Source organism: Pinus tabuliformis, chromosome 6 (assembly GCF_031772625.1).
Source record: "Pinus tabuliformis cultivar Carrire ecotype Pingquan chromosome 6, CPIR1, whole genome shotgun sequence".
NCBI lineage: Eukaryota > Viridiplantae > Streptophyta > Pinopsida > Pinales > Pinaceae > Pinus > Pinus tabuliformis.
In genome coordinates, this window is record NC_142292.1 from 981,534,132 (window position 1) to 981,559,967 (window position 25,836).

A 25,836-nucleotide genomic window follows, 5' to 3' on the forward strand; every position below is an offset into this window, starting at 1 on the left:
AAGGAAGTTCATCATTGTCCAGCAATGGCCATCCTGTTCAAGAAAAGAAGTGATTTTAGTGTTGATCCCACGCATTGGTCCTAGTTCTGATATTACTTTCCCTCCAAGATCTTTTGTAACTACCTGAACAACCTGTACAGTGTTACGTATATCATCTATGCTATGGAAAACCACAAATACAAATTTGAAAATATCATATAATGGAAATCGAAAAGAAAGATTTAAGAAAAAGATGGCATAACAATGTCTCTGCAATAAACACTTACCAGTGCATATCCATTTCTCCTAGTCTATTAAATTACCTCAATGACTATTATCTCTTTCTCATTGGCATATACAATCATTGTTATCGTATACTTCAAGTGATAGAAACACACTTTGAGCATTTGTCCAAGTATTAATAACTAATTCAGTAGATTTCTTGAATAAGATTGAGAATTGTTGTGTGTTCATTCATCAAGATCACCTTGAAAAAGAACATAAGAAAGCTATGCAACTCAAAACTCAGATTATCCTATGAGAAGGGTTATTCTATTGGAAGCTGCATCCCAAATGCCTGCAAAAGCATTAGAATTTGAAAATAAAAATAATCAACTTCTCTGAATTGCATCCATATGGGGTAAATTAAACTTCGATGTCATATATATAGTATATAGCAGATCTGAATGGTAGAAGTTTTAGAGTAGTGTCATGGACAATGGAAAATGTGATTCATTTCCCATATTGAGAAATTATTTATATCAACCAATCTATTTGGCATTAATAAATACAACACCTATCTGAATCTTACACGAGAGCTGGAAATAAATGGAACATGCAGGAAATAAATATACTCATATTGTAGGGTTTTCCTCCAAAAATTCATCATTACATAAAAAAATTCAAATGCCAAAAATGGGAACCAAACTTGAAACAAGAATGTTGAATTGAAATTTCATTGAGACATCTATCAAGCACTTGAATTGTATCCTTATAATTGCTACTTTGTCCATATAAGATGATAACAATTTCAAATTTTCCCTATTGACAACATAAATATCTTCCCATCGGTTTTCTGTAACTAATTGGAGACTGGATTTGTTGTAAAGAACAAGTTTTTATAGTGACAATTCCATTAAAGTAATAAAGTATTACATGGAAAACAATACAAGAAGAGAACTTGAAATCTTGTGGATATACTTAAAAGGGACGATTTGATTGATAGAAGGAAATTTGAGTGAATCTATCATGGCTATTTTCATTTTGGAAGCAGGAAGGGCATTGGCCAAGCAAACAAAAATATATGAGAGAAGAGAGCATCAAAGGAATTGAATTTGAACACTTCAGCAGTCAAAGAAGCATAGATTTTTCTTGTTAACCACTACAGTAGTAGATCACATTCTTTCCACTCGCCAGACTAACTTATAGACCACTTTTATTGAATAAGAGAACAATGTAACGAGAAAAACAAAACATATGCACAAGTCACTTCATATGATATGCACACAACAGTGGAAGTAAAATCTCCTATCATGTACATCTAGCAACCAACATATAGAGAAATGGTGACAGCTTTTATTATTTTATGCTTGGCGGGAATATTATTTGTTATGCTTTCCAGGAAATTATCTCAAATCAAATAGTGGACAATATTTATCTTGTGGCCTAGTAAAGATGAGTTAATAAAGCAAAATATTAGGATAGTGGCCCAGCCACAATGGAAAAAGTTTTGGAAATGGAATTCAGGGTTACAAATTAATCTGTGTTGGATTCTCATGCATGTCATTCCCAAGTCAACCAATGGTGGGAGAACGCTTCACACTGTCAATAGAAGTAGGCATTATCTCACGCATCTTGATGCCAAAAGAAAAGAGTGATATGCAATATCTGGCCTTCATGTAAATTCCTGCATGCACAAATATTAGGATCAATAGATGCAAAAGAAAAGAGTGATATGCAATATCTGGCCTTCATGTAAATTCCTGCATGCACAAATATTGGGATCAATAGATGTGGGCATTATCTGACGCATCTTGATGCCAAAAGAAAAGAGTGATATGCAATATCTGGCCTTATGTAAATTCCTGCATGCACAAATATTAGGAGTTGCAACCTGCCAGTGAAATGAATGTTGTTATTGCATTATTTAGAAACTCCAATTTTCTGGAAAATTATTAGAAATTGCAAGCATTGTATGAATGTAACCAAATAGAAAGTCAGGATTCAGGCTACGTGAATTGTCTTCAGGAGGCTTATGGTGTTTCCAAATATCTCCATAATCAAACCTCCAAGATAATTTGAAGAAGATAGGTCACTGCCAAAGACCTATATGCATTGATAGACTTAATTAACATAAATAGATGTAATCCAACAGAAGCTTAGAATTAACTATATTACTTCACTTGCAAGATAGAGGAAACAAGATTTGATTTTGAAATTTATACTGCATTTGGACTTACTGTAGCATATCCCCCATTACGAATGCCACTGATAAACCACATTTTCTAACATTTAACCAGAAACATGACAATTAGAATTTAATAGCATACCTACATAGAAGTTTTGTTAGAAAACTATCTAATTTTCTGCATCAACCAACACATACACTATCATCATTATTAACATTCCACTAACCATATAACCATGAGAACAAAAGCAAATGCTACTACCTTACCCAAATAGGACTGACTGCAGGCATGCATAATGAAAAGTGCTCCCTTTGTGTGCTCAATTGGAAGAGATATTATAAGCATATTGCTAGACATATGATAACATTAGATAAACAACTATAAGATAGGCTCCTAACTGCACCTACTAGCCTCCAGGTAGTTAGCGACATCCACTGGAAACTACTTTTATAATGCGAGTAAGAAGCCTAAGACATACTAGAACCATAACCACCTAAACATATAACATTTCATTGCGTTTTAGATATTTTTCTAAACTCACTTGTATTTTGGTCTATCATTATACTAACCAATAGCATACTTTGTGGTTTAGTACTGAAGATTGTGGCAAGTTTCAATTAACTCAAAGATAAGGATAACTGATTAAGGCTAGGTGTATGCATCAAGGGATTTTTATATACAAGTAGCTCTGTCACATCTTGTATTCTCTTCATTTTGAAAAATGCACTTTCAAAAAACACAATCTATAAAACACTATGGTTAACATATACAAACGAACATATATCCTTAGGAGTCCTGGTGGATTTTTAGGAGTAAGAACAGGATAAGATAATTTTATTAAAGTCATTGATCCATAAGTTTGTGCATGGTCTCTCATCAAAACTTGAGGCAGTCTTTGGACTGCCAAAAATCTCTCAACAAGCTCTACAAAGTGCGAGCCCTGGGAACCATGGGTCCAAAGGGTTTGACCCCAAAATACATCGAGAAGGACCAGAAATATGATTTGAAAGAAAAGAACCCAAAACTGCCCCAACGTTCAAACTGATTCAAACAACCCCTAACAATTTTAATGGTCGTTAAGGGTGTCCAAAATTCAAATGGTATGAATGTGTGCACTGAGTGCCAATCTACATGCCTAGATCAATGAAGGTATAATAAAGCAGGAGGTGTTATTAAAATAAGCACTTGAATAGTTCTTTCAAAATCAATATGTATCAATACATAAACAAGGAACACTTTATACAAGTGGAAAACCTATTATTGAACACAGGCAAGAATAAAGATATTCTTGAAAGTACGAACCCAAGTTGCCAGAAACGTCGTCCCTAACCCTCCAAAATGCCGATCCTCGTTTGTGGTACGGAAACGTGTACGATCCGGCCCAGAAATGGCATGGATCTATATCAATCCCGTTTCAATTTTTTGGAAATGCATAAATTTTGATCGGAAACAAATCCTTTGCGTTTTAAGGGTTTTTAAATAAGTTTTCAAAATTTTGGATCTGTATCACGGCTTCTAGATCCGTATCATGATTTTCATCGGATCCAAAAAGTGATACGGATCACGGATTTTCGGAAATGGATCCAATATTGGAAGCTCGTCAAGCCGGGAACAGTCAGGCATTTTCACTGATCACCAAGAACGGGCAAATTTTTTTTGGGTTGTCCGATTGAATTTTTTAATTGTTGGTCGATGTAAAAAGGTAAACGAACATAAAACCTAATATGCCTCATTTCGATTGTGACATCAAAGTTGAAGTTGTCGCGCCTATTGGAATTGTGAGACGTCGAACAGGCAAGTTTGTTGGAGCCGCGACAACCGCTCGGCGCTTGTTGGAGGTTGGAGGCGTGACACTGGACATCTGTCTGGAACTTGGAGCCATCTGTTGGAGCCAGAGCGAAGTTGCCAAAGCAGCATTGTGCAGTTAAGCTGCAACTGGCCACCGTCCAATTTCCAATTCCAGACAACTTGCAAGCAGACATCGGATGAGTTAAGTACTAAGGAGTTAGGGAAACTAACTAGCGGCTATGGTATAAAATTATAAATGTTGCATGGTTTAAAATCTAAATATGTCAACATCTCTCATTTTTAATATGAGAACCAACTGCCTTCATGTCAGCCTTTATACTTTAGGTCCTAGGAATCACGAGTCTAAAATTTACTTTAGAAAAAAATCCTCAATTATGTGATGAGTTATATATTGGTACAAAAAATACTCAATAGTAGAACACAAGAAAACTGCAAACAAAGTCATCCTATAGTTGCATTACATCTGCACAGTGAATGCTCTTCAATAATGGGTCTAAACAGGGGCCAAAAACATCCAACCAGCTCTATGGAATCCATGCTGCTTGTTAGGTTTGTTCCAAAAGAATTTGCAGGGGCTTTTTTATAGCTGCTTGTATGTTGCCATGGATGACACCCAATAAGAAGAGCAATAGACATTTGTGGTTGTTCATGGCTTTGTATAGATATGAAACTTAGTAGTTAGTGCTAGTGGTTTGGTTAGATTGGTTGGCCAACCTCAAGCTTAGGAAGGAGATCAACTTGAATGTGCTCGAGAGTGACTATGGAATTGAGAAAATAGCCCAGTGGTTCAATTGGCAGGAGGGCTAGACTTGGCGATTAATCTTAGCTAATGGAATAAAAAAGGCCAATTTCACTTGACTTGTAATTATTGATATAGAGAGAGGTTAGGGTAATTGTAGAGGGTTTAAAAAAGGGATCAAACCTAAGGTCTTAAGCATGGTTAGAACTTAGAATGAAAAATCACTCAACTTTGTCACATGCTTTTTGAAGTCAATTTTGTTGAATAATACATCCAGGCCAAAAGTTTGAGTCAATTCCATACCCTCCTAGACAATGATAGCATTGTCCAAGATGTATCAATTGCGACACAAGCTAGTTTCCTCATTATGAATGGGCTTAGGAAGAATACACTTAAGCCACATAACTAGAGCTTTGGCCATGATCTTATGTCTTGGAAATCATGTGAGAATCAAGCTAGTTTCCTCATTATGAATGGGCTTAGGAAGAATACACTTAAGCCACATAACTAGAGCTTTGGCCATGATCTTATGTCTTGGAAATCATGTGAGAATCGCTAGTTAGAGATGGGAAATATCTCAAGAATAGTCCAAAGGCAATATATGAATGAAGGGATTAATGAGATTTATGAGAAGGCATATTTATAGTGTCCTTGTATCTTTCCACGAAAAAATCTTTTTTGGATATCTGTTTCTTACAATGAAAACCTTGTAGATGTCTTGGGCAGATGGTTCAACTAATTGAGTTGACCCTGGGAGTTTCTTTTTTGGATACGTATTTCAATGTTAATTAATAATATTGAGGGTTGGAGGGAGGGGGTAGCACAAAGTACGGTAATTAGAAAAATTGTAATGAGAATTTGGAGGAGAACCAAGGAAATGATTAAGTCCAACAATAGAAGAAAAGTGAAAAGCAAGTTGTATCTTGATTGCATAAAAGGGATATATCATCAACTAGTGAGTTAGGTATTTTTAATATGCTAAAGACAACCATAACAATATACATTATGTCAAATGCACGAAAGGGCATTAGAACGAGTAGCAAAAACTAGTGCTATTGGAAGGATGTGACCTTAATGACAATTTGGAGGAATTTGATGATAAAGTTTAAATTTGTCCTGAAAATTGCACAAAATATAGTGTAACCCAACTACAAATTTTTCCAGACTCAAAGTTGGTAATCCAATGGATGAAGTTTATAGCTGTAAACTCCTATTTCTGTAAGCAAAAATACATATGCCCAATGCCCATGTGATTGCAAGCCCTAAACTTTAAAGGCACCTAAAAGCCAAAAACAATAGCAAGACCAAAACAGTAAATACTAAAGCAATAAATAAAATAAATTTGCCCTGAAATTGCCACAAAAGCAAACTGCCCCCAAGAAAATTATTTCTGTTTTTAATTAAAAGCTAACCTATTTGGAAAGAAAAACAATAGCTAAATTTTTTGTACATTTTCTCTTAATCATCACACTCCAATTTTTTTGGGCATATTCTTCATTTAGAGTAACTTGAATTCACTATATATAAGATTTTCTGGCCTCAAACATGGCAACCAAATTATCATAGTCTGGTAGCTTTGGATGAACTTGAACTTTTAAATTTTGCAAGGGTTTGAATTTGAATTTGTAATTGTCAATTTTATTTTGCAGTTTTATTTACATGACAACTTCAAGTTCAGTCATTCGTGAGGCATAGGAACATGAAATTGAATCTGTCTCTATTTCTAAAGTTGGTCCAAAATCACCACTTTGGAAATATGTATCTGTTGTAGGGAAAGATCCAAGGAGAGGGATTATTGGCATGGGTTTGCAATGAGTGTCAAAAGGAGTTTAAGGGACCATACAACCAAGTTAAAGCACATTTACTTGGGTTAAGAGGCAATTGGATTCGAATATGTACTGGCCTACTTAAAGAGAATGGGACAGAGGAAAAAGGTTTAAGGAAAAACTTGTAAAATATCGAAAAGAACAAGATGAGGCAAATGCTAAAGCAAATGAGGCAAAACTCGTCTCTCACTTCAAACAACCAACAAGGTTAGGATCATCTGCATCAAGGCCTCCAATTCCCTCTCATGGAATTGGCAACCCTAGTTCAAAGCGGTCTAATTTGGGGCCGCTCGAAAAGAGTTTTAATAATGATGCTCAAGAGACGACAGGCGCAGCTATAGGTCAATGCATTTATGTAAATAACCTTCCCTTTAACCTTGGGTGATCTCCTTACTGGGGAAAGATGATAAAAGCAGTGAATGAAGCCCAAAAGGGTACAAGAGACCTGGATATGAGAAGGTTCGCACTACAATGTTCAATGTTGAGAAGTTAGATTTGGAGGCTAAATTAAGCCCCATTCGTAATTCATGGCGCATTTCATGGGTGTCCATTTTTTATGGATGGAAAGATCAAAGGAGTAGGTCTTTTATCAATGTGACTGCTCAAAGCCCAAAGGGGGCAATGTTTTTGAAGGCAGTGGATTGTGAGGGGCAAATGAAAGATTCCTAATTCATTGTTCACATCTTGATTGAAGCAATTGAATTGGTGGGACCATAAAATGTTGTCCAGATAATAATTGATAATGCAACAGTGTGTAGAGCAGCAGGCCTAATTATTGAAGGAAAATATCAACACATCTTTTGGACCCCTTGTGTTGTACATTCATTGAACCTCATGTTGAGCAAGATGGGAAGCAAATTGAGTGGATTCGAGTTATTTTTGAAGAGACAAAAGAAATTCAAGCCTTCATCACCAACCACCACATGTCCCAAGGCATCTACAAGGAATTTGCGAAGTTGGAGCTCCTTAAGGGACCTAAACTTTAAAGTTTATTTCATAAATTCTAGTTTATATAACTCTAAATTCAAATATGTAAATTGGATTCTCAAATGTCATGATTCATGAATCATAATAGTTATTCAATCAAATTATGATTTATAATTTATTAAAACATTGACAATTTGGCACTTGCAGATTGCCGAGACTCGTTTTGCTTCTCACGTCATAGTCTTAACAAGGCTTATGAAGGTGAAAGAAGCATTACAATCAATGGTATGCAGTTCTTTTTGGAATCAATGGAGGCAATCCCAATCTAAAAGAGCACAAGTACTGAAAAGGTTGGTTGTTGATGATGAATGATGGGTTATGGTGGAGTGCCTCTTGGCATTTACTAAGACAATTATGGATTTTCTCCGCCTGTTTGACACAGATATGCCTAATTTGGGAGAGGTGTATGAGGGCATTGATTCCATGATAAAGAAGATAAGAGTGGTTATAAATGCTAAGAAGAAGGACCCAGATTAATTCTTTTACAAAGAAGTAAAAGATATATTGACGAAAAGGTGGAACAAGATGACCACCCCATTGCACCTGTTGGCCTATGTAGTGAATCCAAAATATTATGCTACAGCGTTGCTAAGTTATCCAGAAAGAACCGCACCAAACAAAGACCCAGAAGTCTCACAAGGATTTAAAAAAACTTTTAGAAAGCTTTTTGTAGGTATTGCAATTGGGATTCGGATTCGTTCAGAGTTTGCTCATTTTGTGGGATCAAAGGGTTGGGGTGTTGATATTGATTGTATGCGGGACAATACCAGATTAAATCCAATTGATTGGTGGAACTACTATGGTGGGAAACTTCCACAAATCCAAAAATTGGCCATCGAGATCTTGTCACAGGTTGTTAGTTCCTCTTTAACAATAAGGAACTAGAGTACATATGGCTTTATCCATTTAGTGAAGCAAAATAGATTGGGCTCCAAGAAAGTTGAGGAACTAGTGTATGTTCATTCAAACCATCGCCTTCTGTCACACAATAGAGATGAATACAAATTTGGGCCCACCAAACTATGGGATGTGGAACTAGAGTTGCTTGACTTGGATATGACGTTAAATGCCAGTTCTCATATGATTGTGTTTGATGAGGTGTTAATTTTAGTTAACAACAGTATGTTCTATGCTTAACACAATTGCTTCAATGTTCCTTTAGCAGCCCGATGACAATTTTCAATTTAGATTTCTAGTAGCAATCACATTAACCATTAATCACATTGAGAGAAAAAGTAGATAGAACATGAAACAAAATGCAGAAGACAAGCCAAGACAAGAGAACACCAAATTTGGCGGATGCCAGGGAAAAACCCTAATGTGGGGAAAACCCTTTGTTCAATTCTTCTTATTATTATATCAAAATGTTCAACACAGAGAGAGAGAGAGTACAATAGTCAAAATTGACTTGCTAAATTCAAGTCCAAACAACCTTGTCAAAAATTGTAGTCAACTACAGTCAAACTTCAGCCCTAACCAGAAATCATAGATGGTCAATGCAGTAATCAAACTCCTCCTTTGAAACTCGGTCAAAGGCAGTCAAACTCGGCCTCCAAGAGTGGTCAAATTCAACCCAAAACAATCACAGAATCTGTGGTCAAACTTATTCAACCTGTGGTCAAACAAGCCTGTAGTCAACACAAGTCAAAGTCCTTTTTCCTCGGTTTTGGTGACCAAGAATGTGGCCTGCTAAGACAAATATATCCAGAAAATCGAAGTCAAATGATCCCCAGAAAGTCAAAGTCAACACTGGTCAAACTGCAGAAATTTATGAGATTTTCAGCCCTGTAATTTCATCCTCCTTATGCCACACGTGGGAGAGAGAGAATGCCCAATGTTGTACGAACCAATGAGAGAAGGAAAGAGAATGTGTGAGTGATAAAGATGCCAAATGAGGTGAGAGGTCAGTTGTATTTATACAATTCGTTGTGGATGACGAGTTATGTCCATTGGGCTTCATGAACCTACATGTTGATGTGGCCAACCTGAACAATTTGCACGTGTGGGCATAAATTCAAAAATGCACTTCCGCTTGTCCAAATTGGATGATCTTTATATCAATTTTGGTCCTCTTGAAAAGAGGAATTTAATGCAATCATCATCTCCATCAAATGAGTTGTCCCAAGGTGGAATTTGGCCCTAGTTGCCAATTTTAACATGAGGAGACACCAATAGTTGGATCTTCAAATGGGCATGGCAGCAATGCTCCCACTCCTAGAGAGGATGTGGTTCTTAGTGACATGAATGAAGACATATTTAATGATATGTAAATGTAATTTATGATGGCGTTTTAAACTTTTAAACAATGAATATTGAATACCATAATATGCCATATGAATAATGAATAATGGTAGTAGACTGTCAGTCATAGTTCATTTTGTACTTTGTACTGTGTAGTGTGCATTACTAATTTTGGTGATGATGTTGTAACTTGTCATGTTGATGATTGAAATTTGAAACAAAAACTTGATGATATGTTGAATGATGAATCATGAATGTTATAATAATCATTAATGATGATGACAATGTTTATGTTGAGTTGATGATGATGATAGATGATAATTGATTATGTGTTTTTAGATATAGAATCTAGATTCTAAAAGATGAATGGTAATATGAAATTCTTATATATCCAAAGGTCTTGGATAGACGATGATCAAAGGCTCTGTTAAGGTACTCCTTGAACTGAAGTCACTGGTTCAATTCCTTGCCCCGATCAGGGTGATATATTGGACATGATGAAGATGTAGTCCCACAAAGCTTATGTGTGTGTCATTTCGTTGCCATATCATATCCAATTTTTTTGAAAATTTGTCATATCTGTTTCAAACCCCGTATCCATATCTGTTTCAGTGTAACTTAGGTATGAACTAACATAGGAGATTGGTGCATAAAATTATGGCATCAAATCATGGATTTTCTAGGATGGGGCTTCTCTTTCATTGACCACTCATGCAAGAGTATTCTATGGAGGACAAAGAAGGTGTGAGTCAATGGTGTATCCAATACTTCTAAAGATTAAAGGTCTTCCTTAGAAATGTGTTTCAACTTTCAACTACTTGATATAAAGGTTATAATGTTTCTAAGTAACATTGTTAAGCTTAGGAATGTGTATTCTATCTGCAAGGAGAATATGCAGTGACCAATTGTTAAAATTGGCAACTAGGGCCAAATTCCACTTTGGACAACTCATTTGATGGAGATGAGGATTGCATTGAATTCCTCTTTTCGAGAGGACCAAAAGTGATTAAAGATCATCAAATTTGGACAAGTAAAAATGTGTTTTTGAATTTATGCCCACACATGTGCACATTGTCAAAGTCGACCACATCATCATGTAGGCTCTAAGAAGCCCAATAGACAAGTCACTTCACCCTCATCAATTTGTATAAATATAAGTGACTTCTCACCTCATTTGGCATCATCATCACTCACATATTCTTCTCTCTCCTTCTCTCATTGGTTCATACAACTATTGGGCATATCTTTTCTCTCCCATGTGTGGCAAGGAGGACGAATTTCAGGACGAAATTATAGGGCCAAAAATTTCAGATTTTCCTACAGTTTGACCAACATTGACTTTGACTTTTTGGGCAGGTCATACTCTTTGGCACAGAAACCGAGGTTATCTAAGCACTTTGACCGCAGAGATAAATTGTAGGTTGACCGCAGATTTCAAGGCGGAATTTGACCAAGTTTGACCGCTAACTTTATCACTGTTTTGGGCCAACTTTGACCAACTATTTAGGCCAAGTTTGACTTGGTATGACCGAGCTACTTTGAGGACATTTTGTTGTTGCTTTGAACAACGTTGACTTTCTGGTTAGGGCTGAATTTGACTGCAATTGACTGCAGATTTGACAGAGTTGTTTTGACTTTGATTTGGCAAGTCAATTTTGACTTTGTGTACTCCCTCTCTTTGCTAAACATTTGATATAATAATAAGAGGAATGGCTCAAAGGGTTTTTCCCTAGCATTGCCAAATTTGGTGTTTTCTTGTCTTGGCTTGTCTTCTGCAATTTGTTATTTCATGTTCAATCTACAGTTACTGTCAATGTGATTAATGGTGATTGATATTGGAAACTATATTGGAAATTGTCATTGGGCTGCTAAAGTACATTGAAGTAATTTTGCTAAGCATAGAACATACCATTGTTATCTAAAATAGCATGGTTTCAGAGCCTAGGTGAAGACAAAGCCCAAGCAAGAGAGAGAAAAGCAATTACTAAGAGAGAACTATTGGATAAGTCCCCATGGCTTCTACATCTTACTTCAAGACCGAGGACAAGCTCAATGACAAATCTGACTATCATGCATGGAAGATGACTTTGGACTTGACTTTGGAAAAACATGATGCAATGGACTTTGTGCAAGGAAAAGTGGTGGAGCCTCGAGATGAATAAAGGGGAGTCTATCCAATCCTACTTCATGAGAATAACACAAATCAAGAATGACCTACTATCTATTGGAGAAGTTATCGCTGACAGGGAGCTCACTCTCATTGCACATGGAGGCCTTTCAAGAGCATGGGACGTGTTTAACACCACCATTCTCAACAATGACATGATACCTGATTTCGATGAATTAATGGCTAGATGCACTCAAGAGGAGACTACATGATGGAGAGAGACAAGCCCTCAAATGGAAATGAACCTACTACTTTCTTCGCTCATGTAAAGAGGAAGAATAATGTTGGTCCAAGGAGACAAGGTCAAGGATTCAAGTAGGGATTCAAAGAAAGAAGAAAAGGAAGGTGCTACAATTGCAACAAGTTCGACCACTATGCTAGAGAGTGTCCTCACAAAAAGAATTCTCCAAGGGATGATGACAACAACAACAATTTCAAAGGCAATGAAAATCAAAAGAACAACAAGTTCAACATCAAAGAAAAGAGAAGTACTCATGTTGCTCAAAATGTAAATGGTCAACCTCCCAAAAGGACGAGAAATACCCGGTATGATGAAAGTAGTGTTGTATAAAAACAAAATGAATTTATATTATTTCCGCTCTATCTACGCCCTCTCCTCCGAATACTTTGGATCATTGGTTGATTGATAGTGGAGCCTCAAGGCACTTCATTGGGTACAAGGAGGCCCTCTCAAATTTGGTTGAAAAGAAGACTAATTTGGAGATCATACTTGGAGACAATGCCACCTACCTTGTGAAACGGATAGGCACTGTCACTCTTCACTTGAATCAAGGTCAAACCATTCATCTACAAGAAGTGTTGTATGTGTCTGATTTGAAGAAGAACCTGGTGTCTATTTCTGCGATGGAAGATAAAGGCTTCAAGGTAGCATTTATTAATGGAAAGGTATGTATTTGGTAAAGAAACGATAAAGATGCATTCACACTAGAATTTAGGGTTGATGGTCTCTATCAAGTTGAAGTCCTTTGGGAGCCTTGGCTAGGGATACTTCTCTTCAATCTGAGCTATGGCACCGGAGATTTGCCCACGTACATTACGAAGCCTTACCTGGGGTAAGGAAGATGGTCACAAGTATGCCCGAGTTCAATATTGTTAAATTGGCAACTAGGGCCAAACTCCATGTGGGTCGGCTTATTTATGGCAGCTGATATTTTTATTGGATCCCTCTCGTCGAGAGGTGTAGGATTGATCCAAAGATCATCCGATTCCGATAAGTAATTATGGAGATATGAATTTATTTTGTTTATGTAAGTATAGTCAAGCCGACCAGCTCTTATGTAGGCTCTAGAAGCCCAACCGACGTGTCTATTCATCATCCTTGTTTTGGTATAAATAGATGAGGATTTGATGTCATTTATACTCACACACTCTTTAGGTGATCTCCTCTCCACGTCTGGGTTTTTGGAGAAGGAGAAAACGCTAAGAGTACTTGCTATGATGCCCTAACTGCAGTAGCGTGAGCATCAGGTATTCCAGCTTCTTGCTGTGAGCTGCTTTGTCTACATCACTACCACTGTGCGAAGAAATTTGATGTTTGGCTGTTAAATTCTTCTTCCGTTCTTGTTTAAGGGAGAAAAAGGAATCTAAAATCTGAACAGTCAAACGCGGATAAGCTTAAAGTCAGTTCTTGATACAAGTTGCACAATGGCACCGGGGAAGAAAATTCCGAAGCTGGAATTCAAGTCTGCAGATGGTGCATGGTACGATGTGGCCATTGAGCTCACAGGTCCGCATCTCAAGGTTCATTACGAAGAGTTCGATGAAGACGACGACGAGAATCTGCGCTGGGAAAAAGAGTTCAAAACTGTTGATGACGTGAGGTCGCGGTTGCGATTCTCATCAAAACAACTTCAAGATCAACATTGTGAAAGACTGAAAGAGGGAATGAACATATGTGCATCTTTCTCAACCGACGGTGAAGATAATAAATTCTTCGATGTCGTTGTGGAGCAGGTGATACGCATTCACGTTGAAGATTATATCGAGCCCTTGAAGGTTTACTTGCTCATGTACAAAGAGGCGGAGGTGATACGCAGTCATATATGTCCCCCACTGTTTGGAACGCAATCATAGAACCCGCAGTCAATGGTGAACGCAGTCATGATATATATATCACGCACAGTCATACGCAATCCACTCTAGGTACGCACAAGTCCAGACAAAGTACGCACAGTCATACATTGCAGTTGTGGTTATATACATTCGCTGGATAGTCATATACGCTAGGATGTATACATGTGAACGCAGTCACATACATATATGGAATGCAATCATATGAACGCAGTCAAGGTATTGAAGACTATACGCAGTGAAGGTAATATGAATGCAGTGAAGGCACTCAGTAATGAAGACTGTACATATGATCATAGGGCAGCAATATATATACGCAGGCCCTAGATCTGGCAGTGTGCAATATATACGTTGGGGTGATACAAGTGATACGCTCTATGCTCATATCTTCTAAACTATGCTCATATATACATGACTAGGTATATGCAGGTTATGGCCATAAATATCTATGCAGGCAAAAGGACGTATTATCATAAGGATGCAGCGATAGATATTATGATGCATGGAGCATGGACAACATCATGGTAAATGTAATCATGAGAATGGTACAATTGTGATGAATGATGCAACGGGCAGCAGCATGATAAGATCATGGACATGGGCAGCATGATGATAATCACATCTATTGCAACATGACATCATATGCAGTGATGCAGCAAGTGGACTTCTGTTGTAGATCTAGACAAGTCAAAGTGTTGACTTCTGTTGTAATTGTACTCTCTCTCTCTCTCTCTCTTTCTCTGCTGAACTTTGAAGATAAAAGAAGATTTGATCAAAGGGTTTCCCCACACATTGTGGGGTTTGTCCCTGGCTCGCGCCATATCTTGTGTCCTCTTGTCTTGGCTTGTCTTCTGCATATTATATTTATGTTCTATCTGCAGTTTATCGTAATGCTGATGTGATTGCTAACTGTAAAAATTTAAATAAATTGCTCTAGCATAGAACATACCTAATCTTAACATATGAACCATGAAGATGTTTGTCAGGGTTGTGCAGTTGGGAAACATACAAAGGGACCATTCCCTTCTAGTGAGCCACACCACTGATATTCTTCAATTGGTCCATTATTACCTATCAGGTATGTTGCCTGTAACATTATTTGGGAGGATACTTATACTATGCAATCTTTGTGGATGACTTCTCACGCAAAACATGGATCTATTTCTTAAAGAAGAAGGATGAAGTGTTCAAAAGGTTGTGTTCTTTCAAAGCATTGGTGGAAAATAAAACAAGGAAGAAGATCAAAATATTGAGGACCGACAATGGAACCGACTATGAATCAAATGAATTCAATGACTTTTGTAGAGAGACTAGCATTAAGAGGGAGACAAGTGTTCCATATACTCCTGAACAAAATGGTGTTGCTGAAAGGAAGAATCGAATAATCATGGAAACCACCCATGCCATGCTCCATGATCAAGGTCTACCGAAGTTCTTATGGGGAGAAGCTGCCAACACTATCGTGTATGTTCAAAATAGGAGCTCGCGTCAAGCATTGGATTTCAAGACAACCAAGGAAATTTTCACTGGTAAGAAACCTGATGTTTCTCATTTTAGAATTTTTGGTTGTCCTGTATACTTTCATGTGCCTAAAGAGAAAAGAAACAAGTTGGAAGCATCTAGGAAGAAAGGTATATTTGTGGGCTACAGTGAAAATTCAAAGGCATATAGAATCTATGTGCCTGGTCAAAGAGATGTGGAAGTAAGTCGTGATGTCACCTTTGATGAAGATATTGCCCTTGGGAAAGCCAAAGATCTCCCTATCCCAAGGAAGGACAATGATGATGCTGCAGAAAAACAAGATGAACCTCTGACAGATGAGCCTATGCCCGATGTTGAAGGCCCGATGGATCCCATTGATCCACCTCCTAGTGATCCCTCTACCTCAAGGAAAAGACCTTTATGACTCAAAGATACTCTCGAAGATGCTGAAAAACATGTTGCTCCAAGAGGGACATTTTGCGAAAGTAAGAAGCCTAATAGGTATCAAGGGTACTTGGCTACTATGAGTACTATTGTTCAAGATGAACCACGCACGTTCGAAAAATTCGTAAAGCTCCAAGTATGGAAGGATACTATGCATGAGAAATATGAATCTATCATGAAGAATGATGTTTGGGATGTGGTGCCTAGACCCAAGGACAAGTTTGTGGTCACCTCAAAATGGCTTTACGAAATTAAACATAGAGTTGACAAGAGTGCTAAAAAATATAAGGCAAGGTTCATTGCTCGAGGCTTCTCTCAAAATGAAGGAGTGGACTATGAAGAGATATTTGCACCAGTTGCATGATATACCAATATCTAATCTATTATCGCTCTCGTTGTCATTCAAGGATGGAACCTACATCAAATGGATGTTACGATTGCTTTCTTGCATGGCTTGCTAAAAGAGGAAGTCTACTTGGAACAACCTTAGGGGTTCGAAGTTCAAGATCGAAGGACACATGTATGGAAGTTGAAGAAAGCTCTCTATGGGTTGAAGCAAGCCCCTAGGGCTTGGTACAAGAGGATTGACATTTATCTTATGAAGCTGGGATTTACAAGGAGTTATGCTAACCCAAACCTATATTTCAAGGTTGAATAGGACATGCCTCTCATTTTGGTCCTTTATGTTGATGATCTCTTTTTGACTAGTGTAGACCCTCTCATTTATCAAAGCAAAAGGAAGTTGACTTCTGAGTTCAAGATGAAGGACCTAGGACTGATGCACTACTTTCTAGGCCTGGAGGCCTGGCAAAAGCCAGGCGAGATTTTCTTTTCTCAAGGAAAATACATTGTGAAGCCACTAGAGAGATTTGGGATGATGGATTGCAATTTTGTGTCTACATCGATGGAACTCAACTTCAAGAAGCTATGTGGAAGTGTTGTTGGGCCCAAATTGGCAATCTTGTGGGGGCCTTGATGTTCTTGGTAAACTCCCGACCGAACATATATACATTGAGTCAATTTATGGTCGAGCCTCATCACATACATTGGATTGTTGCTAAGGATCTCTTGAGATATCTCTGTGGCACAATCAACTATGGACTGAGATACACTGTCGGGAATTTAAGGGTACATGGATATATTGATGTTGGCTGGGTTGGCAGTGTGGTGGATCGAAAGAGCACGTCTGCATGTTGCTTCTCATTGGGGTCTGCTTTGATTTCATGGATGAGCAGGAAGCAGAAATCGGTTGCTCTAAGCATCGCCAAGGCCAAATACATTGCAGCAAGTATGGCCTGTTGTGAAATTGTTTGGTTGAGGAAGGCTTTTAGTGAGCTATTTGAGCACGTGATGGATACCACCGTGATCTATTGTGACAACCAAAGTGGGATTCACCTTTCAAAGAATTTCGTGAGCACGTGATGGATACCACCGTGATCTATTGTGACAACCAAAGTGGGATTCACCTTTCAAAGAATTTCGTGTTCCACGACCACTCCAAACACATTGATATTAGGTATCACTTTATCTGGGATATGGTACAACAGAGAGCAATAAAGCTCCAAAATATCAAGACCAATGAGCAGATTGTTGACATCCTCACGAAAGCCCTTGGGGAAGGTCAAATTCTTAGCTTTCCGAGAGAGACTTGGAGTTGTGGAAGGACCCTCCCATGAGGGTCCTGCTTGAGTTGGACATTGAGCTCTGGGGGCTTCGGGTACTTCTTGGAGCTATGAGCAACCATAGGGTGAGTGGTTCACCTTCCCCTATAGGTGTGTTGTGTACAGAGTGAGTGGTTCACCTTCCCCTGTGATATCCCATGATAGTTGACATGTGTGTAGGGTGAGTGGTTCACCTTCCCCTACAATCGATGACACGTGTGTAGGGTGAATGGTCCACCTTCCCCTACGGTTGATGATATATGCACAGGATGAGTGGTTCACCTTCTCTTGTGGATACCCCAGCATATATCCTACCCATGTACTCCAGGACCCATGGGAAGTACCTCTCATCTGGCCAATGGGTTGGGAAAAGTGGATAGAGACCATAGCACTAGAGATGGAAGCATCGTGTACTGTCGTACTCCCTATGTCTAGGATGCATGATGTTCAACAACTTGATTTGGGATCACGTTTGATTGAGGTTTTACCTCTGGACTGACTTTTTTCAGTGGAGAGTGGTAAGGTCTTGTGACTCACTCTCGACCGATTCTTCTTCATTATCTATATCAGTGTTCAACAGAGAAGAGATGGGATGGTACATGGTGACAGGATGGCATGATGATCGATAATGATGGATGGATTGGTAGGTGGAATTCTCCCTAGTTGAGAGGGAGTGTTAAAATTGGCAACTAGGGCCAAATTCTACTTTGAACAACTCATTTGATGGAGATGATGATTGCATTGAATTCCTCTTTTCGAGAGGACCAAAATTGATCTAAAGATCATAAAATTTGGACAAGCAGAAATGTGATTATGAATTTATGCCCACACATTTGCACATTATCAAGGCCGCCCACACCATCATGTAGGCTCATGAAGTCTAATAAACATGTCACTTCACCCTCATCAACTTGTATAAATATAAGTGACCTCTCACCTCATTTGGCATCATCATCACTCACAAATTCTTTTCTCTCCTTCTCCCATTGGTTCATATAGTTATTGGGCATATCTTTTCTCCCCCACGTGTGGCAAGGAGGATGAATTTCAGGGCCGAAAATTTCAGATTTTCCTATAATTTGACCAATGTTGATTTTGACTTCCTAGGCAGATTTTGAGTTCGATCTTTTGGACAATTTTCTGTTTGGGCAAGTCGTACTCTTTGGCATAGAAACCGAGATGATCTTAGCACTTTAACCGCAAAGATAAATTGCAGGTTGACCACAGATTTCAGGGCAGAATTTGACCATGTTTGACTGCTGACTTTGTGACTATTTTAAGCCGACTTTGACCACCTGTTCAGGCCGAGTTTGACTAGGTATGACTGAGCTGCTTTGAGGACATTTTGTTGTTGCTTTGATTACTGTTGTATTTCTGGTTAGGGTTGAATTTGACTGCAGATTTGACAGATTCGTTTTGACTTTGATTTGGCAAGTCAATTTTGACTTTTTGTACTCTCTCTCTATGCTGAACATTTGATATAATAATAAGAAGAATTGATCAAAGGGTTATCCCCATCTTGGGGTTTTTCCTTGGCATCTGCCAAATCTGGTGTTCTCTTGTCTTGGCTTGTCTTATGCATTTTGTTATTTCATGTTCTATCTACAGTGATTGTCAATGTGATTAATGGTTAATGTGATTGTTATTGGAAACTATATTGGAAATTGCCATTGGGTTGCTAAAGTACATTGAAGTCATTGTGCTAAGCATAGAACATACCATTGTTATCTAAAATAACACCAATGTATGTTGGAAAGTTATATTACTGCTATTTTCTCCCCTCATGGAAAAACCATTTTAGAAATTGTTAAAAGTTTTAAACATGATGCAATAAAATCTCTTTCAAACCATTGTAGACTATTTCGAGCAACTTGACTTTAAAGCATATCAATTCACTAGGAACTACAAAATGATGAGTATTGTAGCCAAAGAAGATGTTTCCAAAGGCAAACATGAGATGAAGGAGGATAGATGGTTCAAATGAAGTGGATCGAATACCAGCAAACTTATTATGCACTGCTAGTCTTCTTTACTGACATTGTTGAGGAAAGATATGGGCATGGAGGTTATTGTTCTGACATCGCTGAGTAACAATGGCAGCTGCAATTATTGAACGATCAATACAAAGAATTGAGATACACTAACCAACAATACAGACTCTCATGTGTGGACTTTATTTTCAATGTTTTGTAGATGAAGGAGAGAAATTTACTAAGAAAAGGAAGGAGGGAAAAATAGAAACATCACTTGCAGAAAACGTCTCTGTTCAGCATTTTTATACGGTGGATGTAGAAGTTATTAGAAGGGAGTAATGGAAGTATTATTTTTACATCTACGTAAATGCCTTGAATTTACCTAGCATCATCAATATCAACTGTCGGTTTTAAATAACTTATATGCAGAGACGAAGGTGCAGAAGCTTGCATTTATTGGGAAAATAAAATAACGCAAGACACATATTTCTTGTGCTACAGTAATTGTTAGATTTTGGTTATTTGGTATCCAGGTCTATAAATCTAATACCAAATAATATATACTCTATTTTGACTGGAAAAGACATTGCAAATTCAAGTAAGGTATTTGGCACAAGATGTCGTTCTCTCTGCTTGTAGAACTGCCGACTATAGAATACACTTGTGGTCAAGAAAACAATAGGTCAAGTACAAATAGAGTACAAGCTTTGTAATAGAATGAACACAAGTCAAAAGATTAGCAGACTGTGAACTAGGAGATATACTTGTGGCAGAGAAGATAACAGAGCAGGTACCAACGGAATATAAAGCTTTGTAATAAAATGAAAATGCATAAAAAAATTAGCATTCTACCAACTAGGCAATATTATCGTGCTCGAGAAACAACAGAGCAAGTAGAAACAGAGTGCTAAAAATGAGCACATATTAGAAAAGTTAACAAAACCCTGGCCTGGAGAACAGAACGCTATCCTAGAACAATAGGTCAACACCCCACTACTAAAATATGACTCGTGTACACTGTATGCTTTCACAAAAAACTTATTCAAAAGAAACAACGTGTTATATAGACAATTCCACAGAATTTTCATGGAATTGGAAAAAGAAGTAGCAGAACATTTAGTTTTGGTAAAACAAAATGATGACCTGTTCAAAGGAAATACTTGTAGCAGTAATGGTCTTCTCATTTGAAGCACTGGTTGTGAACTTTCCTTATTGACAACTTTGATGTAAGAGAGCTTGTTAAAATTTTAACCTCAATCTGACCAAAAGTTTGTTCACCTCTTTGATATCGTTTGTCTTCTTAACAAATCCCGATGCCTCCAAGGGTTCCAATAGTTTGGATTGCTTTGAGCTGCAGTCTGCAAGGAAGCAGCCAAGAAAGAATATGGAACAGATCAAAAAGGCCTGAAATAGTTAGGGTATGGGCGTGTGCAAGTGGACAAAAGGCGCATAGGAAAACCCTTCGTGTGAGTCGAGAGTAGGTAGATGGCCTTTGTTTTTTTTTCTCTGTAATACTATTCTATTGATATGAAAACAAAATAAAAATACAAACACGCTCTAGCTTCTGCAGTGCTGAACAGAGTCTGTCAAAAAATATCACAAACCAAAATGAGACTGCCCCATCGAGGAAGAAACCAGTGACTTTGTCAAAAAATATCACAAACCAAAATGAGACTGCCCCATCGAGGGAGAAACCAGTGACTTTGTCAAAAAATATCACAAACCAAAATGAGACTGCCCCATCGAGGGAGAAACCAGTGACTTTGTCAAAAAAATATCACAAACCAAAATGAGACTGAGACTGCCCCATCGAGGGAGAAACCAGTGGGCAAGACCAGAAAAAAAAACCCACGCAGGGGTTACAAGTTTTAACATCAAAAGAAGCTAGAATCAAACTAGAAGGAATGTTTTCAAAACAAAACAGAGCAAAAAGAAAAACCTCAAACAACAGCATATGTGACCTCCAGCGAGCTATAAGGCGACACCTGGCCACCCTGTTGTCAGTCAAGATGGACCCCCTGGAGGTAGTCTGGACCAGGTTCTTCAACAATTCGGCACGCATACTTGTACCACTCCTCTTTTGCTGATGTGCAGCACAATATTCCACGAACTGGTTGAGTGCCAACAGAGCTGCCCTTTGCTGCATGCTTGTGTAACGTGTTGCCCCGGACGTCACCCGTGGCCTTCGTGTCTCCTGCTTGGCTATCGGTGGCATGCTGGCTATCGGTGGCATGCAGGGTGGCAGAGTTCTCAACCATCTGCTGCTTTCCTGGATCTCGGGCATTCCTGTTCCTTTGATCAGCCCTCTGCTGCTCCCTGTTGTTTCTTAGCTGAGCATCTTCTTTGTCCGGGTTGAATCTTTCAATCCAGTGTCTCAAGTAAAGACTAGCTGCATTAAAGAAGTATGGTCCTCCATCGAGGACCCTCTTTCGATCTTCTATACAGTTGAAGACTGTCGTGAAAAAGCCCTTAGCTCCCAGGTGCAAGGTAAAGTGTCCTTTTGGTTTCCATTTGGCTGCAATCCATCCATGCAAAGCTTTCCATGTAGGCCAGAAGCCAATAAATTTCCCGATTAACGCATGATCCTTCATGTACCGGATTCGGGTATTGATTCTTTCACTTGGGAGCACAATCTTAGGTCGTTCAGCTGCAACAGGTTTACAGGTAGCCGATGTTGCTTTCGGAGCCGCATTTCTTTCTGTATTATCTGTCTGTGTACTAAGAACCGTTCCCGCTTCTTCCTGGGGCTTTTTCCCGTCATTTTCCGTATGCATGTGAATATTTTCTTGATCTTTGAGAGAAGGCACTGTGTCCTCCCCCTGGAGGATGTCCATGATTTGTGCGCTATTCTTTGTCGTGTATTGTTGTTCGTATTGCTGGAGAGTTGTTACAGTGGTGCCTGGTCTGTGCAGGGCTGCTGTTGCAGGGTCTGACACAAACCCTAAACGTCCATCGTTTCTCCCGTAGATGGCTTTTGTTGAATAAAGAGGAAAGAAAGAATAGGTACACCTATGGGTACTCGATGAAGATATTCCATCATGCGGAATTTGGCTTTGAGAATTCAATATTGATATTAGCACCCTAATCACTGGATATTCGATCTCTAAATCTGTTAGCAAAAACCCCCCAAAAATCACCGGGAAGTTGCAGAGGAAGTCAATCGATTCAATCCTGGTTATTCAGTTAAGAAATGTATTAGGTGAGAGCCCATGGGATATTACGGGGCAAACATAGTCTGCTAATAAGGAATTGAGATGAGATGGGATGGGTAGTGGATAGTCTGCAAGCAGGGAGCCGAAATCAATCGAACAGAGCGGAGAATGGATGCAGTCATGAGAACTGTCGTAGAAAGCCGAGGGTGAAGTTAAAAGGGAAATATAATGCGCAGCCCTAATTTCGCTTACCGCGGGTAATTTTCTTTGAGCATGTCATAATCAAGACGAAAAACCTTTAAGTTTAAAATATTAATTTAGCAAACACACAAAGAGAATCATTTCGGAAAGTGAGTGACGAAATGGGCAAAGCCTTAATCACGAGGCAGAGTGGCTTTTTACGAGCATTCAGACACCACCTAACCCTGTCGCCCATGTGCATAGCGTTTCTCCAGCAAACGCTTTCCAGTAAGCGTAATGCTCCATGCGCCCAGGCCCACTGCCCGGTAGAACCCCATGTGAATTTTCTCAAACGATATAGAGATTGATGGATGATCAACACAGTGGATTGATGGGCAATTGTCTTAAGTTAATCATTATACAGTACAGAAAATTAATATCTATATCTATACATTATACATAACTACGGGTAAAGATTTTTTTTTTTCTAGTTAAGACTAACCTAAGTACCCACGGGGGATTTGAACCGGTGACCTATCGCAAGGAGTGCCTTAACAGTACACCCATTCACCGTCAATCCAAAGCCCAAAGATTAAAAACCATACACTAAACTAATTATTGGTGGCTTAGTGCATGGCATAGCGATGTTGAGATGGTATGGCCATAAACACTGTCACAACTTTCCGGTGTTCGCCAAACCATATGAATGCATGTTGAAACGATTTCTATTTTTATTGTAAATTTAATGCGCCAAACCATATGAATGCATGTTGAAACGATTTCTACTTTTATTGTAAATTTAATGCGCCCGACATGCGGGGCAATAGCCTTCTTTTTTTTCCTCTAGTCATCACAGCGCGGGTTATATCTAATTATTGCCTGCATATCAAACTACATTAAATTTGTAATAAAGGTGCACGTTATATCTAGCTATCGCTCGGCATGTCAGCCTGCATTAAATTTGCAATAGAGATGAAAATAGGATTCACCTGTTGAAACCGCGTGAGATGTACAGGCGTGACGGGACCCGCCATCAATGCAAAGAAACTATGGGCATCCCTTTTTCTATATCTCCACTATTCTGACTCTGCACGGGGATCCATGCAATGACGTTGAGGAAAATTTAAATTTTTAAATTTTGATTTCCCAAGTAGACATTTTAAGACTGCTTTAAAAGTACCTGAATTTTTGCTCTACTGGTTTTGTGTTTTTTCGAAGTTGTCTGCTCGACTCTGCCTCCTAAACATCTCTTGGACAAGGCTCTTACGCACAGCGATGTGGGAAATCTTAATCGCTTGGTGACTCCAAATCAGCGATGTGGGAAAACTTAATCGCTTGGTGATTCCAAATCAGCATGTGGAGAAGTATTTCCCTTTGGACGCAGGTCATTAATGGAGCTATTCAATTGGACTATGAAGGCCAATATCAGCCAATATGAGCAGATTGTTGCGATTTTCTTCTTTTTTCTGACCATGTATCTTTGTATGTAAGAAACCAAAAACACTCTTCTTCTATGTGTAGTATTCCTGTAACTTTATGATCTATCAGAGTTCGGCAACAAATTGCTTAGAGGCAACCAGAGCAACAAAATCTGATATTTGCAAAGTTATTCCGAAGTGTTTGGAACTGTTGAGGGTGGCTCTTCATGTTTTAATAAAAAAATGATTATTACATCTTAAAATCTATTTTGGTCCAATAAAGATTATACCCGTTTGACAGGGTACCTGTGAGCTTTGCAAGGAGAGGAATTGTCAGATCCAGTTAACGCTGATGCAGCGTTAACGGTATGCTATTCTGGTTTTGCCATTTGGTCATTTATTTAGCCGCAGTTTAAGGAGTATGCTTGTTTGTTAGGAAAGATATGGAAATTCTGGTTATATTTTGAAAAAATTTCCGAGGAATTTTTGTGAATCCAAGTATAAGTTGTCAAACTTCATAATTTTAAGTGTTCTAGAGGCTTTTGATCGTGCTGAATCTATTTCCACCATAAAAAACATGATTCAAACATTGTTTCTATAAGATTTTTCGAATTTTTTTTTGCCCGGAAAGCCACTTTTGACCATCCCAGCAATCCCAACAATTCCTCCGCCTCAATAAACAATTCCATTTTAAACTCACCCTTAAAACATTCTTCTCATGATTTCTATTCCGCTAATAAATATTTTTCATCAAAAATTCCCCTCACCTCCAGAGAGTTGTTGTAAACATGGAAAATTTTAAATTTAGTAAAAGCAAGGAACCCAATAGGTAGGTTTTTGCATTTGTTCAATCCTTTCATGGTTTATGTTCCTCCAGTGGGTATATCTTCATTAAAAATTCCATGTTCTTATACAAAGAGACGTTAAATTTAAATTTGGTAAAAGTGATGCATTAATATATAAAGGTTTTTATGGAAATATAATCCTTACATAATTTATAACATTATTGCTTATAAGTCAAAGTATCTCCAGCATATTTTTATTCTGGTTTTGAAATTTAATATTTTATCATCCTCTCTATATTTTCACATAGTTTTACTTATAACACATATTTTAATAAATTTAAAATTATAAAATAAATAGTAAACAATATAAATCACTATTTTGAATACATATATTTATTTTTCTACTTTAAATAAAATTGTTGTAATAAATTATATAAAATTAAATTCGTATAAATTTGTTAGTATGTGAAGTAGTAAATTTACATTATTATTAT

At 38.1% G+C, this 25,836-nt stretch overlaps 1 protein-coding gene across 12 annotated transcripts; it reads right to left on the minus strand.

Moving 5' to 3' along the window:
* Positions 1 to 1,534: 1,534 nt before the first annotated feature.
* On the minus strand, positions 1,535 to 23,283 carry LOC149262284 (uncharacterized). Of its 12 annotated transcripts, none has more exons than XR_016258942.1 (3): positions 21,793 to 23,272; positions 20,951 to 21,165; positions 1,535 to 1,885 (listed from the first exon to the last, which is right to left on the minus strand). XR_016258942.1 is itself a non-coding variant. In XM_089423895.1 (3 exons), exons 1-3 carry the CDS (start codon positions 22,089 to 22,091, stop codon positions 1,825 to 1,827), a joined length of 486 nt encoding a protein of 161 aa, XP_089280021.1. In that variant the 5' UTR covers positions 22,092 to 23,282; the 3' UTR covers positions 1,535 to 1,824. The 12 variants fall into 12 exon arrangements, 4 of the variants coding, with proteins under 4 accessions (XP_089280021.1, XP_089280018.1, XP_089280016.1 ...); XR_016258938.1 differs by having other exon boundaries at positions 21,747 to 23,270; XM_089423895.1 differs by having other exon boundaries at positions 21,086 to 21,165; positions 21,747 to 23,282.
* Positions 23,284 to 25,836: the final 2,553 nt, after the last annotated feature.